The following is a 16,817-nucleotide window of genomic DNA, read 5'->3' as shown; positions in this document are numbered from 1 at the left end:
TTTTATATTTTCCTATGAGCTGCATGTTCAGCATGTAATTAATGTTACCCCAGAAGAAAATGTGCTATTAAATTAGAGGATGTGAATTCCATTTGTTGGTCCGTGTAGCTAGAGCAATTATTTTTTCTTTTTTTGACTCTTCATCAACAGTTTGCAAATAAGTCACAGTTTCAGCTATGATCCATTAAGGAGAAAAGGAAGCAGGATTATTACAAACCGAGTGAAAATGAACCTTGTTCTCGACATGAAAAGTTGCAGCATAATATTTGAAACATCACGTTCTATCTGTGGGCCTAAGCAGAGAGGAAGATGTGTAGGAGGAGGAGAGAGCAACATACGGATTCGACATTTTCAGATAGAAACTATCTGTGTCCAGGTTTCCACTCCATAACAGAACCAATATGTGTACACTGACACACCTTAAAACTATATATCTTGTGAGTTTTCGGATCTACAAGCACATGTGTTCCAGTGTAATTCTCTTCTCTTCATTTACTACAAGTACGAGAAGTACTACAAGTAAGACCGCCGAGTTTAAAATTAAGAGCAAGGACGATGGGGTACAACCGAAACGTAGTGAGGTTCTATATTTTTAGGACCAGGTTTTGGTCTCCAGGAGGACTACTGGTCCTGACAATGTCAATGTTTATACCTTAAGATGTATAAAAAAACACACACACACACACACACACACCTTACCACAGACAGGTAGCCTAGCTCCACACAAACACTGAGTCATACAAAGTGAGTGGTAGCCGCAGAGAATAAAACATGCATGGGAAACCACAAAGACGAATGCACTCCCGCTCTCTCACACACACACACACACACACACACAAACCGACCACCCTAAGATGGTCATTAGAGCTCCTGAATATTCTACCAGGCTCGCTCAATCTGCATTCAGTGCCTCAAGTCCCCCCACCGTGTCTCCACTCTCCTGGAACAAATACTAAACTGAGCCAAGGGCACCTCCAGGACTGCTATGACCAGCAATTTTTCCCCAATTCTCGGATCGCCTCCTCAGTGACCACCTGCCCGTCCTTCACACATTCACAAAGCTAATGACAGCCTTCCAACCACCCAACTGCATAAATGTCCCAGGGGGGATAGAAATATCTCTCTTCCCCCAACACAGGATCAGGCTCACCTCAGGAGTCAGTGAGCAAAACAGACTTTGACCACGGGGAGTTGGGGATAATGCCAGTCAACAGTCTGGAGAAGGTCGGGCAACTTTTGAGCTGAGCAGAAAACGTGATAAACAAAGTATAGCAGAGGAAACGGGGCTGTCGTTATAGTCAAATGTACAAATAGGGAGAATGTTTTTGTCATTATTGATCAACACCTGATGTGAGAGAGCAGGTCACTTCTGGGTTTCTGAGATGAGAGATTACCTCAGCTCATGGTATGAAATTAGGAATCAATCATGCAGATTTGAGGTTGAATTCGAGATTGAGACTGAATAAATTAGGGTAAATGGCTCCCGTTTGATTTTTACATTTTGTAATTGTTGATGTCCTTCAACTGTTATTGTTCTAAAAACAACTGAAAATGAATCCCATTATTATTGTTGTTTGAAAGTGTAAATTCTATTTTTTTTTTTTTGATTGAATTGATGTTGACAACTGATGACATATGAGAATCTTTACGCTCATTACAGCCTCCCGTTTAGAGTCGTTGTCATTGTAATAAAACACTTTTAATGCAATACCCTTTTCATTAAGCAGCATGGATGCAGTATGTTACAGCGTGTTTTTGTTTTTTTTTATTAATATATTTTACTTCAGTCACATCAAAGTCAGTGGCAAGTGAACAATGTTTGAGCTCTGCTTGAATGAATATGATGAATGCTGAAGAGTCCCAGATGTTCCCGACAGTGGCGACAGACGTAAACGCTGGGGATTGAGCTGATAAAATTACTGCTGAGTCATTTGATTTGGGAATAAATTGCCAATTATGGCTTTTCCCACTGAGGACAAAAGGCAGATTTTACAGCGGGTAACAAAATCTGCACATTTGACACTGTCAGTATTGTTTTTAAATTGCAGAAAGTGAACCTTAACTCTTCACGAGCAGTGTAAACAATTTTAGCTCTTAATTTAAGTTGAACTAAAGGGGAAAACAATTTTCAGCACCTTTAACTTCGGCTTCTAGACTGTCAGTGTTAATCTCCAACTACAACGCTTAAATCCTGACCAACTGAGGTGGTTATGGAGGCGCAATACAAAATAGCTAATACTCCTTTTAGTCCCCTTTTCGACATTTTGCAAACAGTAATTTCTTTGGCCCATTTTACCCAATTAGCAATTTGTTCATGGAGAGCTGCAACAAATATTTAATGAAGTGATTATTCTTCACCATTGTATGGACCAAACATGTTGTCAATGAAGAAAATAAATACAAATTTAAAACATTATTAGATAGGGGAAATAAAATAACACGTACTTGCAGCCTTAATTCACTACTTCATTTTTATTTATTTTTTTATATGTGACAAGCATATTTCTCTTCTTTGCAATGAAACCAGCTCCTATCAAAGGACATTTGCGGCAAATACAGCACTAAGCAAGTTTAAAATCAGTCTTGCACTAACCTCTTTAGTCAAAGTTAATACGCTTGTTGATTGTTTCATTAGTAAAGTTCCATTTTTCTAGTTGTTGTTGTTGTTCTGTGGTGTTATCTACAGAATAATACCCTCTGAATTTTCCTAACCTGTACTGCGGCTTGAATCTAGGTTCTATAGCTGAAAGGCAAACTGCCCTCCCATTCACAGCATTACATCCTCACGCAGTGCAGCCCAGTAGTCCAGTGTATGAAAGTTACAGGTCACTGGAAAGTGTGGCTCCTACACTGGAAACACATGGTTCCTATTCCTGTTCAAACACAAAATAATGCAGAATCATTCACATTCACTCATTCACGTAGTTTCCCCCAATCTCACTTCCTCTTCATTCCCACACTAACACACACACACACACACACAAACAGACTTGCTGTATTATAAATGAGTCTCCTCCATCCTGCTCCACCTCAGTGTGGCTGCAGTCAGGAGCATAATTGCTGTAACATACAGAGAAACACCTCACGGACAGCGTTCAAACAGTATGAGCCAGAACATGCCTCTGAGACGGACAGGATTCACACACACACACACACAGAAAATGCAATTACAGGGGATTCTTGTGCTGCAGCTGAAAGGATGCTCTGAGCAATTGTGTTGTTTGCAGGTAGAATGAGTTTGGTCCATACGCTCGTAGCCAGAGAGAGTGTGGGTGCATGTGCGTTGGGGGAAGGGAGGGAGTGCTTCTGGGTGTGGCCCCCGTGTGCTTGTTTTCTACAGAAACAGATAGCTATCGCAATGTTTCATTATTAAAAAAGTGTGGGGGAGAAGCACTAATGACGTGATGAGTTTGTGATGCCGCGGAGCATCATCACCTGTCACCCGGATATGAGATGATTGTTGCCCGGAGGCTTTTCTCTCACTCTTCAGCACGCCTGTCCCTGAGGTCCACCCCTTACAATGCCGTGCACTGACAGCTCCCTTCCAAAGCATCAGCTGAGGCGCACCGAACAACAGCCAACCCACTGTCTCGCTGTCTTTTTTTTCTTCACCCCACACACAAAAACAACATACTAAAGCAGACGTAGCAGACCAACGTACATGCCACATCTGCTTATCCACATGTTTGTATACAGATTCCTACAGTGTGATTTACACTCTCCTCTCTCAGCAGCTACCCCTCATCCTGCCTCCACCCAGAGATAACAGCCATCCCTTCGGGTGGGCAGGGAGGCGGTGCAGGGGACAGCCATGGACATGTTCTGCCTGCTATCTAATGAGCGTTGGAATGTCACTGTGGGCCTGTCTGCTGGTCCCAGGCAGCCGAGCATCCACACATGTGGAGTCTGCACAGTCTATCAAACAGCTGGCAGACAGCTCTGCACCCGATTTCTCTCTCTCTCTCTCTCTCTCTCTCTCCTCTTCATTCTGTCTCATTTTATTCCTATCTCCCTGCATCTCTACAGTACTGTATATGCCTCTCGCTGTCTATTTCTGATCACACACACACACACACACACACAAGCAAAGGCCCAGGTCTGCTTTGCTGCTACACCTACTCCCTGCCTCCCCCTCTCCCAACATCATTGGCTTAACATAGACATCCCAAATGAAGGATGGAGGCGAAACACTGCCATAAATAACACCCTGCCTGCTCTGCCTGGGTAACTGAATGTACTTAGCAAAGGTAATGCAGAGGAATAACACAGAGCAATGATGGAAACGTGCCAGGAGCGAAACCATCATGTTTTCCATTTTGTGACGAAAGCTGTGGGAGCTTCTTTCTATAACTGCCTTTGTTGCTCTTATTCTCCCTCCCTCTCTCTCTCTCTCTTTCTTCTTCAACTATTCCTCCTTGTGGTCTCCTTCCCTCCCTCCCTCCCTCCCTCCCTCTCACTACCTGACTGGATAAAGTACTTCTGAGTGTTGTCTACACAGAGGACATCAAATGGCCTGAATTCACAGAGACACTTTAGTTACTGCTCCATGCTGAAATGCTGCTTCTGTTTCAGTGGCAGTGCAGCAAGATTACAAGACAGAGGCAGAGAAATGTCGACAAATTATTGTGGTGCTTCTTCGTTCCGGAACAACACCGTCACTTTGGTTAATAAAAAAATAAAAAAATCCGGATCCATTTTGAGATCTTCCTGCTGTCACACCCTGCGTTTGCTACTGATCTAGGAGCCAAAAGCAATTTCCCCTGTTGCTACTATTAGCCGAGTTATGATAAGCGCCTCCATCCCTTTAATTACATTATTAACAGTCTCCTTTGGAGTGTAATAAGTGTCAAACATCAAATGATAATAATGAAATTCAAGCGGTGGCTGCAGCTTTTCAAACTTTTTTGCACATACCCATTTTAACATGAATAGGCGGCCTGTACGATGCCTGTAACCATCTGACTCACTCTTCTACCCATTCATACCTTGGATATAGACACCATTCAAAGTGTTTACACACTTCAGAGGATCATCCATTGGTGCATTTGAGCAGGGGGGGGGGGGGGGGGGGGGCCTTCACGCTCCACACTCACATCACTACATCTCCATGAAGGGGGGGGGGGGGGGGGTGTTTTGTCCCAGCGTAATCTGATTATGCTCAGTCTCTATGATTCTTTGCATGATTTACCCATCTACCCCCCTCTGCTCAACCCACTTTATGAGGACCATGACACTGCCCATTGTTCAGGCAGGTGGCAGCAGACTGTGGGCCCCTGAGGAGCACAGTCCCACTGAAGAGGAAAGCCAGAAAATGTCTCTTTCCCATGACAGTTGTGCAGCTACATGTAACTGTCTTGAGCTGACCTTTTTGGGAACAATCTCTACATCAGAGGTGAGGGGTCTGTGGATTAACAGGCTGCACACAAGGAATTAAAAAAAAGTGAAATGTCTGTGGCAGTGACCTGTTTGGTCAGCATTGATCTGTATGTAACATCTTTGTTAAAAGAAAAGAAAGGAGTGTGTGTGTTACTTTACCTTGGAAGTGGAAAGCTCTAGACTCGCTGTGGAAGCCCTGGACCTGAGTAACTCCATCAAAGCCTTCTCCAAGTGTTAGTTCATCAAACACGCTGATGCGCAGGGCAGGGTCAACCCCGAAACCTACAACTAATTTGCAAACACAACAACAACACATTTTGTCATTGTTATTGTTATTTAGCAGACAAGGACACACAAGGAGGGAGAGATGATGGTGTGGTCAGTGCACCTGGCTGTAATTAACCAAACACTTGTCTGGCTGACTTTGAGACGACAAATTAAACAAAATAATGAATGATATATAGTCTTGTCTTTCATGCTACATGTTGCAAGCGGTTGTTACTGTCAAATCATTACATGGTTTCCTACCTGAGGAGGCGCAAAATATGCTGAGCACCAAAAATATCTGTAATAATCCCATGCTGAATGTGTAAAAAAAAAAAAGGAAAAATTAGTCCATGTTTTGTCCGCTTCCGGGAGACAGTGTTGTTGCGAATGATGAGATCACCCTCGATATTACCAATCCCAAATGTGGAGCGGAGGCATCATCACAACTTTAGATGCCCGGCGATGCAACCGAAAGAGGGGGGGAAAACGGGCAAATCCGCAGCAGAAAGAGAGAGACACGAATCTAACAAGCGTGCAAATTATTCCATGTAACGCACGGTGTTGTCCCGCCGGCACCGACCGCAGCACAGGTGGATGAGAGAGGACGATGGACAAAGCGAGCAGGCGCTGCCTCACCAGCTGTGCACAGACGCTCCTACAGCAGAGGAACTGAGAAGTGGAGGAGGAAAGAGACGCAGAGAGGACAAACCTGCAAACCTGACCACGAGTCAGAGAGGAAGAAAGAGGGGCTATATCGCCCCCTAGTGACCACAGACGAGCGATGGATCCAAACATGCTGCTGACTGTAAAAGTCCACCCTATTGAGAGGATACAGTGCAAAAATATACAGACATATCTTTAGATTAACTACTTACTCTTATAATATATATATAAAAAATATATATATAAAAAATTAAATAAAAAAATGATATAAAATATAATTAAAAACACTACATATATACATATATATATATACAGTGCTTAACACATTTATTAGACCACCACTCAAAGCCACAGCTGCTCTAAATGAACAGCATTGGTAATTCAAAATCATTGTTTTGAGTTTCTGTTACAGTTAATACACCAGTATGTAGAAGCTCTTTAATCAAAATTATATTTTTAATGCTAAAATAGAATTATTATTGTTTCTGATTAATTTTCAAACGCAGTTTTACAAAAAAAAACCTAGACAAAAAAGTAAAGCGCATGATTATTTCTTGGTTAAGATGTCAAATTATAGTTATTAACTTGCATTCCTGAACAGAAGAAAATAGTTTTAGTGATTGAATGTTGAAAGCCCAGTGAGTGATACAAAGGTGACTTTAGTTTGTCATTTGCCAAATAAATAACAATAGCATTTTTTGTTTTAAACAAGTTGTTAAAGGTTTTCTAATTTTTATGACAGGTGAATAAATTAGATTTTATATATATATATATATATATATATATATATATTAAAAAAGAAGGATAAGATGACATTGATGCAATATTACAGGTGCTAACAGCCATAAAACACCAAAAACATGCTTTGAAGTATGTTATGAACTGGTGCTATTTGAATTCTAACTGAATGTGACCTGTGTCCTTTACTTACAATATACGTAAAAAGACTTTTCATATGGTTCATTTTGGTCAAATGTTTGCGTAAAATGCTGAGCAACTCACACTAAAGATGGCCATTTGTCAACAAGAAAAGAAAGAAAAAGAAGAAGTAAGCATTTATTACTTGCTTTGAACCAGCAAACCCGGAGTAGATGCTCGAGTGTCATTTGTCCTACTGACAGGCATGAGATTCCTGAGCATTTAAACCTCTGTGGTGGGTCCACATTGATGAGGTCACAGAAGCAGTGTCAAACCTCAGTTGAAAGTGCCTGCAAGGGGCCGGTATTATGAGCAGCTGATAACCCACGCAGCTCTTTTCTGTTCAGAATAGTTGTTCCAGTTTGAAGTGGATGGCCTCATTTACTGCTTTTCCAAACCATCTGTCTTCTCTGTCCTCACGTGAAGTATAGAGGCCGGTCGAGAAAATATCAATGGTCGGAAAGCATTGTGTTATAAATGCTGTACGTGCTCTATAATCAGCATTATGACCTCCTGTAATAAACCCAGACTCATTTCATCAATGACTCACGTCACCCAGTAAAGTTGGAGTTTGCCTCTCCAGCAGGTGGCATGGAAATGAATTAAAACGGAGTGCTTGACTGCCACTGTGACTCAGCCTTGTTAATGTCTTTTTATAGAGCACAGATGCTTACCGCTTTATTATTTATTTTTTTGTTTATTCATCCTTGGAAGCAACTGTCATTTCTGATTTATTTACTTTTTTCAGTGGACACAGAATCCGTCTCTTTAATCAATCTGTTCAATCGATCACAGAGGGGGAAGTGTTTTGATGGCTCAGTTGGTCGGCTGAGGTATAGGCCGACAAATGAGGGCCAGCAGATGTGATTCTGTGGACAGTGACTGTTTCTGTGTGGTGCACAGGTCGTTGCCGAGTGCCCCAGATTAACACTATCATATTTGTTGTATCAATCTGCCTCCTCTTCATAAGAGCTTTCATGTTAATAACGACTCATGCAAAAGTCTCCAATTCAGATGGCTTTGCCATAGATCCATAGTAAAACAAAGGGCAACCAAAAGCTCTCCATGCAGAGTGTCACATCAGCTTTGTAAGGACGTGGGGGGGGTTCCAGTTCAACCCTCTTCTGAAATACTAGATTTCTTCTGGGGCCAGACACGGGAAATGTAATTACTTGGTTTTGCCCACAAGTTGTCATTTCCTAAAGTGCCATCAGGAAAATCAGAGTCATTAAAGCATGAGCTCGAGCAGGAAAGAAGAGTAATAAAAGCACAGTGCCACATACACCCACAATACTTCTCTGGGCAAGGACAGAAGGACAGTGAAAATCCTTCTGTTCATCTCATCTCATATAGATGCAGATGGGTGACGCAAATGTATTCACCATGAAGACATGCTAATGCCAGTGGAAAACACTTACAGTAGCGGTGACATGTGAGTTTCAGTGAAAATAAATATCGTCCCTTTTGTGCCCATAGTGCTCTCCTGGGATCCATCAGGAGTAAAATCAAAAAAGTGCATGCTCTAACAATCAATTACATCCATCTGCTTTAATGTGTTCTCATTTTCATCGAAACGCCTCAAACGTCAACCGAATAATTGAAAATGTAAAAAATTAACTTTCGATACCACATTAAAAATGAATGCAGCTGACAACAAAGTTTTTCCACATGTTACGTTATGAATCTTACCGTTGCAATGCTGTATAAAATGATTGCATAAGTCTCCTATTTATGTATGGTAAAGGTAAAATGTGCAATGGACAACACCAAGCTCTAAAATGTAAGATAAAAAAAGGAGGTAAAGATAAATAATAATTTCATCCACTGCACTTATTTATGTGTCGTACCTCCGATGGTTTTCATTCGCTCAGTGCCATCTTGTGTTCATGGAAGAGAATTGCAGCCACAGAGTCAGAGTGTAGGCAGTACTCGGGTCAGACAGACAGTGTCACCCTGGGACCATCCAAGGACTAAATCCTTCATGACCTGCCTGAGAAGTGAGTATAACACAAAAAAGAGGCTTCAATTAGAAGGTAAAACATTTAAAAGAAAACAAGGTTGCATAAATTAAAGAAATATGCATTTCATGACCTTTCTAGTCTGAATACTGATGATGCATTTGTTTAGCTACTATAGTGGCATTACCTGTTCAAAAAAATTCAATATTATATACTGTATATAACACAGTACTGGTATTGTGTGCGTGCCATTGGCCGTGAAGATGTTACTGTATTTATTTTTGTATCCTGCTAAAAATCCTCACAGATAGTAACACTCAGGTCTGCCGACCCCATGTTGTGACAAGCAACAGTGAAGATAAATAGGAAAAGATGATAACAATGAAAGCACTTAATTCACTTTTTAACTACATTAAGTTTTTAACTAAGAACACCAGTAATTACCAAACTAAATATTGAACCACAAGTAATTGTTCATTAACGCTGACATGCTTCAAGTTTGTATACTGTATACTTTCCCTTAACAGCCCGAGACGTTCATTGGACCCCTGCCTTAACTACATCTGTACAACCTCCTAAAGTTAGAACTAAGTATGTTTACGTCATTGATTAGCAAAAGGTTGATTTTTCTAGTACTCAGTAAAAAGCACAAGCTGGCCTTTTAAGATTGAGCAGCTCTAAAGCTCATTTTGGAAAGACTACATTTCTGAACAAAAAAAAAAAATACTATCAAAACACTAAAACAAAGATGCATATAGATTGTTGCCAGCTTAATATGGACATACTCTTAAGACACATGGTTAAGCGTTTGTTGATCTTTTATAGACTGCCCATGCAGTGCACTTGCTCCAAACAGCCACTCCCACTCGCCCTGGATGCTATTGTGAATGTGTGCAGTGAGCTGGCTCATTGGGCCCTCGTGGTGAATGGCCCACAGCCATTCACTCAGCATACAGAAGCTCATTAGAACTCTATAGACACACAATTGTGAGGCTCACATTAGAAACTTCCTCCTCTGGGGCACAGACACTACACACAAAGTGCCAGTTTGCTGCTAAGCTAAGCGCATTGTCTTCCTGATTCATAGAGCCTGGCCCTCCATTCACGATATTAAGTTCGAGTGGTGGAATATCAATTGCGTGTGCAATGGGCCGGTATCTTTTTAAGCGCTTTAGTGAGGTTAGAAAAGAGAGAAAGGGGATCTCAGCTGGTCTGCAGAGTGCTAGCTTTCAACGGGGCCATTGTGAGCATTCTGAATGAAGGGACTGCTGTTTTTCCCTCCATTTCTGAAAAGAGATGGACATCAAATAAATTCACATGAACTTGCTTCAGGGTGTTTCCAAGACCTACCATTTAAGAATAGCTTAATTATACCTCCCGCTCCTGGAGACCTCTGTTGGAATCTGACTAATTACGAGGTGGTGAATCTTAATGAGGATACACTTTTAATAGCGCATTTGAAAACGTGCACAAATTTGCTCTAAAACTAGAATGTCAACGATTCCAATAAATTATTATTTTTTTTTAAACTGGAAACCATTTTGAAGTCGTACTATCAGCTCTACGTTGCATGGACAAACATTTATACTTGCCACTGCTTTTCAGTTGATGCTCAGAGGCCATTAGAAGAGTAAAAAAAAAAAAAAAAAAGGGAGGGACTGTGAATAAATGAAACAAATATCATCAGGTTTTTGTAGCCCTGTTCGCCTAAAACCTGCAGCACAATCGGGAATGTGCATAAAAAACAGTTACGAGTCGCACTGGAGTGCAGTCCTGTTTTCTGTGTGTCATATAAACAAATGACTCGTGCAAACAAAAAGCCCCCGGGACTGCCACTGTCACTGGTCTATGTGGAGCATGTTAACACACACTCACCACACAAAAGTAGAGAGTGCACACAGACTTGCTAACACTCATCATGTGACAGAGCGCTATGCCTTCTCCACCAGTCTGAGGAATAAAACCTCAAATTTGATTACAAGCAACCTTTGGCTCCCTGGCCATCGCACAATAGGCTGAGCTGTCTGGGCCAATTTCCATGCTCAGCATGAGGTATCTACACACGCACACTGCAGCTCCATGCTTCCCTCCCCACACCCCCGACCAGTGCGGCTATGCCTGCTTACTGTGCCTAAACTCAAGGTCCGTCGCCCCTCTTGTTCAATTCCCTCTATTATCACATCCAGGATCATTAGTTGCAGTGTGAAAGGTTACACAAGCCCCAAATTGGATGTGTTTGAACTAAAACATCACAACATGCATGTATGTGCCCGTGTTGGTGTGTGAACTTTTAAAATAAATAAATAAATAAATTAAAGTTGTAACACTTTAAAATATGCGGCTCATGTCTGTGTGAGTGTGCTGCATGTTTATCCAAGAACTGAATCCTGGGGCTTCAATAATATTGTAAATGGGAAATAAAGCTGGACCCGGTGGCAAATAAACTAGCCAATAAGTTACCAGAATTGTTGGATGGATTTTTAACATTAATATATGTATATACATATGTATATATATATACAATCAAAACTGTACTTTGTATGTAGCATTTTCTACTAAATGTCCTGTTGATTTATTTTATAAATCAAAATCCAAAACTTCTTATATAAAATATCTTTTAATTTAAAATGTTATTTCTTTCATTAAATTCTTGCACTTTTACTCTGATCTTTGGGATAGAAAATGGCTGGAAAGTTTCACATCACATTCCTCTGACAGCCCACATTAAATCAAACTAATGTGCCCTGCCCCACTGAGTCACTTTGCAATCAAGTAAATCCTCACAGACAAATGAAATAACACAATAATAAATAAACGGCTGTGAGTTTGGCCTCAGGCGCTACTGAGCACTGAGGAGAGAGCAAACTATTTACTACTCGGGGAAAGAGTGTTTGGTGCATGTTAAACTATGGCCAGCAGTTCATTGTTTCTGATGTCTATCATTTAATAGGCTAGTTGACATAATGAATGAGCCAGACCCACCTTCTGCCACTCCAGAAAAGACTCCAGCCTTATCTGAATTGAGAAGCACATTAGGCCCTCTCAACCAATCACAGCACAGCCCCGTTGCAAAGTGCAGTGCCCGAAAGAGGAAGAGCAGAGAACTTTTGTTTTCTTCACAGTTTATTGAAGTTGGCCTGGTCACTCGAGAAGGGATTAAAGGAGAATTTAGTGTCACTGAGCTGTGACTGCTGAAGAGGGAACTCAAGTGTTCGGGTCACTGTATGAACAGGATGGTCTCCGTACAGAGCTGCACCAGGAGGAATATGCCTGGTTCTCCTCCTGCTTTAACGGGTTTTGGGAGTTCGGGAAAGAGTTTTCTCATTGACAATCTGCTGCAGGCGTCCTCGGCCAAGTCTCATTCAGCCCACCTGAAACTAGCAGTTTATGAGCATCCAAGAAGAACCTGGGGCCTTGAGCATGGAGCCTACCACAGCCAGGCCCAGAGTCCCCAGCAGATGAAAGACTTGGGAGGACTCCTTCTGCCACACTCAGGTAAGCCGATTATTTTTATTTATTTTTTTTAAACTACATATATTATATTTCGATCATCACATTTAGGAGAAGTTTTTTTAATGAAGCTGCCACATTAGAATTTAACACAATGAGTCAATAATGTTTCATTTTGTTTTTTGACGACAAATATCTCATTCAAACAGATATATTAAACTTTATATAAATGTTGTTTATAATTATAATTTTACATATATATTATTTCGGACACATTCACAGTTTCCATTTTAGTATGGAAATTATATTCAAAGTTTTATCTTAGTAAAAATGCATCTTTGAAGGGTGATATAAAAGTTGTCTAAAAATCTTTTTTGACAATTGTTTTTTTTTTTTTTTTTTAGATGTATTTTATTGCTTTTTGTGTCTTTTATTTTTTCTGTCTTTACTTATTATTCTGTGCAGCACTTTGGTCCACTGTGGTTGTTTTAAATTGCTTTATAAATAAACCTGGATTAGATTGGACTCTTCAATCAATTTACTTAAATTATTTAATAATAAATCACTTGTAAAAATTAGGATTACATTTAGTTAGAAAAATTACCAAAATCGAACTAAATTTATAATAATTTAAAAACTTGTAACAAATAAAAGAAAATCACATTTTCTGCTCATCTTAAGAGAAAGTATGTTTTTTTTGGTTTTTGTAAATTAAAAAAATGTCAAATATAGTATACGCAATTTCAAGAAATAAGAAATGATGTTTATTATTATTGTCTATGTATTATCTAATCATTTGGAGAGTGAATAAGTACATTTTATTTAACTGTACAGAGGAAAATTTCAAAACATTTAAAAGTTTAAGTTCCTGGCTGTGTGCATCGTCGACAGAGTAACACTAGTGTAAAAATGTACATACAATTAAAACCTTTAAAGGGGAAACTCAAAATGCCCCCAGAAAGTGTTAGAGTACAGTCCCTTGCAGATCATTAAAGTCACACCCGGCATCTCTCTCCCATTGCTTTGCAGGTGTGCTCAGCAGTGTTTTCCTACGGAGCCCACAGTATCTGCTGGCGTGCTGCGGTGGGTCCAGCCCCCCTCCTGTTTTCTCCAGTGAGTGTTTTATGCCTCATCAGCAATGCCTCAACTACTCTCTAAGCATTAGCATCAGCCAGGTCTCCCATGCACTTCACAGCTAATTACTGATGCAATACCAAAGAGCTAATTCGCCGCTCAACTCTGCACAGCTCTATTCATAACCATTCACGGCTGTTCAGGACAGAAAAGAGGGTGGATTGCATGGCTTTTGAGTCCCTGGGGCCCCCTATTTTGCACTTGCAAACACAGACTTTTACTAGCACAAATATGCAGAGCTAATAAACATCTTGTCTTCTGTCATATTAAGATTATATTTAACAGGTGCAGATTGTTACTGCCGAGTAAGGCAAATTGTTTCAAAGGCTCGTTCTCCCTCGGGACAGTGATTGGGTGGGAATCTGTGCAGATTTAAGTTTAATTTTAAAGCTGAATTAAAATTGTGAACAAGAGTGCATTTGACATTTTTAAAAGTGTGCACTGAATTGAGCTTGGAATGTTTAAGAACACATTTGAAATGTCTATTCACAGCCAGTAGCCTCCTGCACTCTGATAGTATTGAGACTAAGAGCTGTCTTATTACGGCATTGTCCGAAAGCAATTGGAAGTTATTAGTTGCTGCATCCGATGATGCCTGTCAAGGGTTGTGGAAAATAGCCCAAATCAGAAAGCACTCATCCCGCAGGTCCCTAGAGTCCTCTTAGTAGGGTGACACTTTCCCACAGTGCCCAGCAACACAACAATGCCAAGTCTGGCCGTAACTAATTGGCACATTCACTCCACCATCCACACGCGACCTCACCGCAATTTTTCACTGCAGCAATGAACTCTGCCAAGCACAAAAAACTTGCCCATTTTTCTGCAAAAGAGGGCAGGACCAGGAACATCCCCCAGCCATTGTGTGGCTAAATAGTTTGGTTCACTGACCCCCCTCCTTTCTCCTGTCCTTCAACTTTCGTCCCTGCCCATTGGAGACCTCTTGACTAGGACATAAAGCATTCAAAGAAAGTGACTTTTATAGACTTATTCGAGCTCATCTTCACATACAATCTTGCTTCATACCTGCAAGTGAAAAGATTTAGTGTTGGGCCACTGAGCCATCGAGTAATGGCATTTCCATTGAACAGCTCTATTGTTGGTGTCCAACAGGGCTCTATAGTTGGCCCACTAGGGTAGACACACACGTTGCCCAGGAATGACCTGGTAATCAGCTATTTAAGTGAAAGCCATTGAGTCCCAATAGAGTAGTGAGAAGCATGTCGAAACCTCTTATGTGCTCCCTCGAGGTGGTCTATGTGCAGATTTGTCGTACAGATTAAAAAGGCAACATTGAATGGCTTGGATAAATTGTTCTACTTGACTTTTGTTGTATGTGCACCTGTGAGTGAAGCAGCATGAGATTGCCCCTCACAGGTCACCAAATTCCTTTTTTCCTCAGTTGAAACGGCTTTCTATTCTCTTTAGTCACCCCCAGTTTGTTAAATTGGGCAAACAGGGATGGAGGAATTGAAAGTGACTGATAAAGTGAGTGTGACAAAAACAGGCATCATTTTGGAAAAAGGGAGGAAATGTGGTTAGGGTTGGTACGAAATGGTGTCACTATTTGTAGGCAGAATCAGATGTTGTACCTTTAAGTTCAAATTATCCAAACTATTAATAATGACCCCTAAATAAATAAATAAATAAACAAATAAATAATAATCAGTGCAGCTTAACCGGTATTTTAGCTGTCTGATTTGAATTTCCCTTAACCTTTGTGTTCCCCAGGCTGCTAATTGTATCCTTTTCATTCATTGCAAAACTATGTTTTTAAACAAATATTAAATGTTCATTTCTCTAGTAAAAAAAAAAGAAAGAAGATTCCCTTCCTGCTATGTTTATCCTGTGTTTAGACTAAATAAACACTAACAATAAAATAATCAAATAATGAAATGATTTCTACAATTGTATTTCAATTCTTTTTCAAAGAGGGAGCAAATCTTCGGATGTGGTCTGCGGAAGGAAGCCCTAAAGTTCGCAGAGGGATCCTCAGGAGGGCCGTGTTCTCAGAGGAACAACGTAAAGAGCTGGAGAGAACTTTTCGGAGACAAAAATATATCAGCAAGACAGACCGGAACAAACTGGCGGCTGATCTCAGACTCAAAGAGTCACAGGTATTAAAATATGGATATTAGAAATAGAAATCTTTGCCTTGTAATTCCCCAATCCTAAAATACTTGTTGTTTTTGCCAAAACCTATATTTATAAGGCACATTTTATTGTACCATCTTCATCATCATCAACAACAATGTAAGACTGCATTTAGACTGTTAAATCTTAAAGGCAGAAACATGCTATGAATGTAAAATCGGAGCAAAATTAGCAAGACCCTAATGAATAATGAATAAAACAGGCACAGGGGTCTGCAGCCATTTCTGATTTCATGGTCACAACATGATATATATATTGTTATATATTCATTGTCATGCCGTTTTTACTTGTTTACTCTAAAATCAAATAAGTATAATGCAGTTCCTGTGCATAATTTTACATAACTGGCATTCTGGAACCACAAATGTAACACAACAATATTGGCATATTCTTTACTTTTCAATACACGGACGTTGCCCTGCAGAGTTACACCATTAGCAAGGCTAAAATGCCTCTTTCATTCTCCCACTGCTCTAGGTGAAGATCTGGTTCCAGAACCGCCGAATGAAGTGGAGAAACTGTAAAGAGAAGGAGGTTCATAACACCCGTTCCCCGATGGATGAGCTCATGGCTCAGGGTCTCGGAGAAGAGGAGGAACAACCATCACAGAATCACGCTGATCCAAAAACACGAAAAGCACCGCCACATAAGAGTGCCATAGACACATGAGAGGCTGTAATGAGTGGGAAATAATCTAGTGACTGTCTTACTTCCACAAGACTCAAAAAATGAGCTGTGAAGTGCTGGGAAGTGCTGGGAGGCTGTTTAAAAAAAAATATGTGGATGGGATGTACTATCTAACATGTACTATCTAACACGGTCAGTATTAACTTTTTCGAAGCATTTAACGGTTTAGTTGCATTACATATGGTTAGGTTCAGCTGCTTAGTCCATCCACTT

General features: G+C 40.5%; 2 protein-coding genes across 2 annotated transcripts in view; one reads left to right on the top strand and one right to left on the bottom strand.

The window, feature by feature from the left end:
- Nucleotides 1-6,338, bottom strand: part of nell2a (neural EGFL like 2a) — a 71,667-nt gene extending 65,329 nt beyond the window's left edge. Inside the window, exons 1-2 of the mRNA XM_058646368.1 lie at nucleotides 5,905-6,338; nucleotides 5,536-5,664 (exon numbers count right to left, since the gene is read on the bottom strand). Of these exons, the coding sequence (XP_058502351.1) occupies nucleotides 5,536-5,664; nucleotides 5,905-5,956 (181 nt within the window). The 5' untranslated portion in view covers nucleotides 5,957-6,338. The remainder of the gene's footprint in view (nucleotides 1-5,535; nucleotides 5,665-5,904) is intronic.
- Nucleotides 6,339-12,327: 5,989 nt separating this feature from the next.
- Nucleotides 12,328-16,679, top strand: dbx2 (developing brain homeobox 2). Its single transcript, XM_058646036.1, has 4 exons — nucleotides 12,328-12,677; nucleotides 13,662-13,745; nucleotides 15,696-15,880; nucleotides 16,395-16,679. The coding sequence occupies exons 1-4, from the start codon at nucleotides 12,407-12,409 to the stop codon at nucleotides 16,584-16,586; spliced, it is 732 nt and encodes a 243-aa protein (XP_058502019.1). The 5' UTR covers nucleotides 12,328-12,406; the 3' UTR covers nucleotides 16,587-16,679.
- Nucleotides 16,680-16,817: the final 138 nt, after the last annotated feature.

The sequence above is a fragment of the Solea solea genome, chromosome 12, assembly GCF_958295425.1.
Source record: "Solea solea chromosome 12, fSolSol10.1, whole genome shotgun sequence".
Lineage (NCBI taxonomy): Eukaryota > Metazoa > Chordata > Actinopteri > Pleuronectiformes > Soleidae > Solea > Solea solea.
This window is presented reverse-complemented; position numbering and strand designations above follow the sequence as displayed.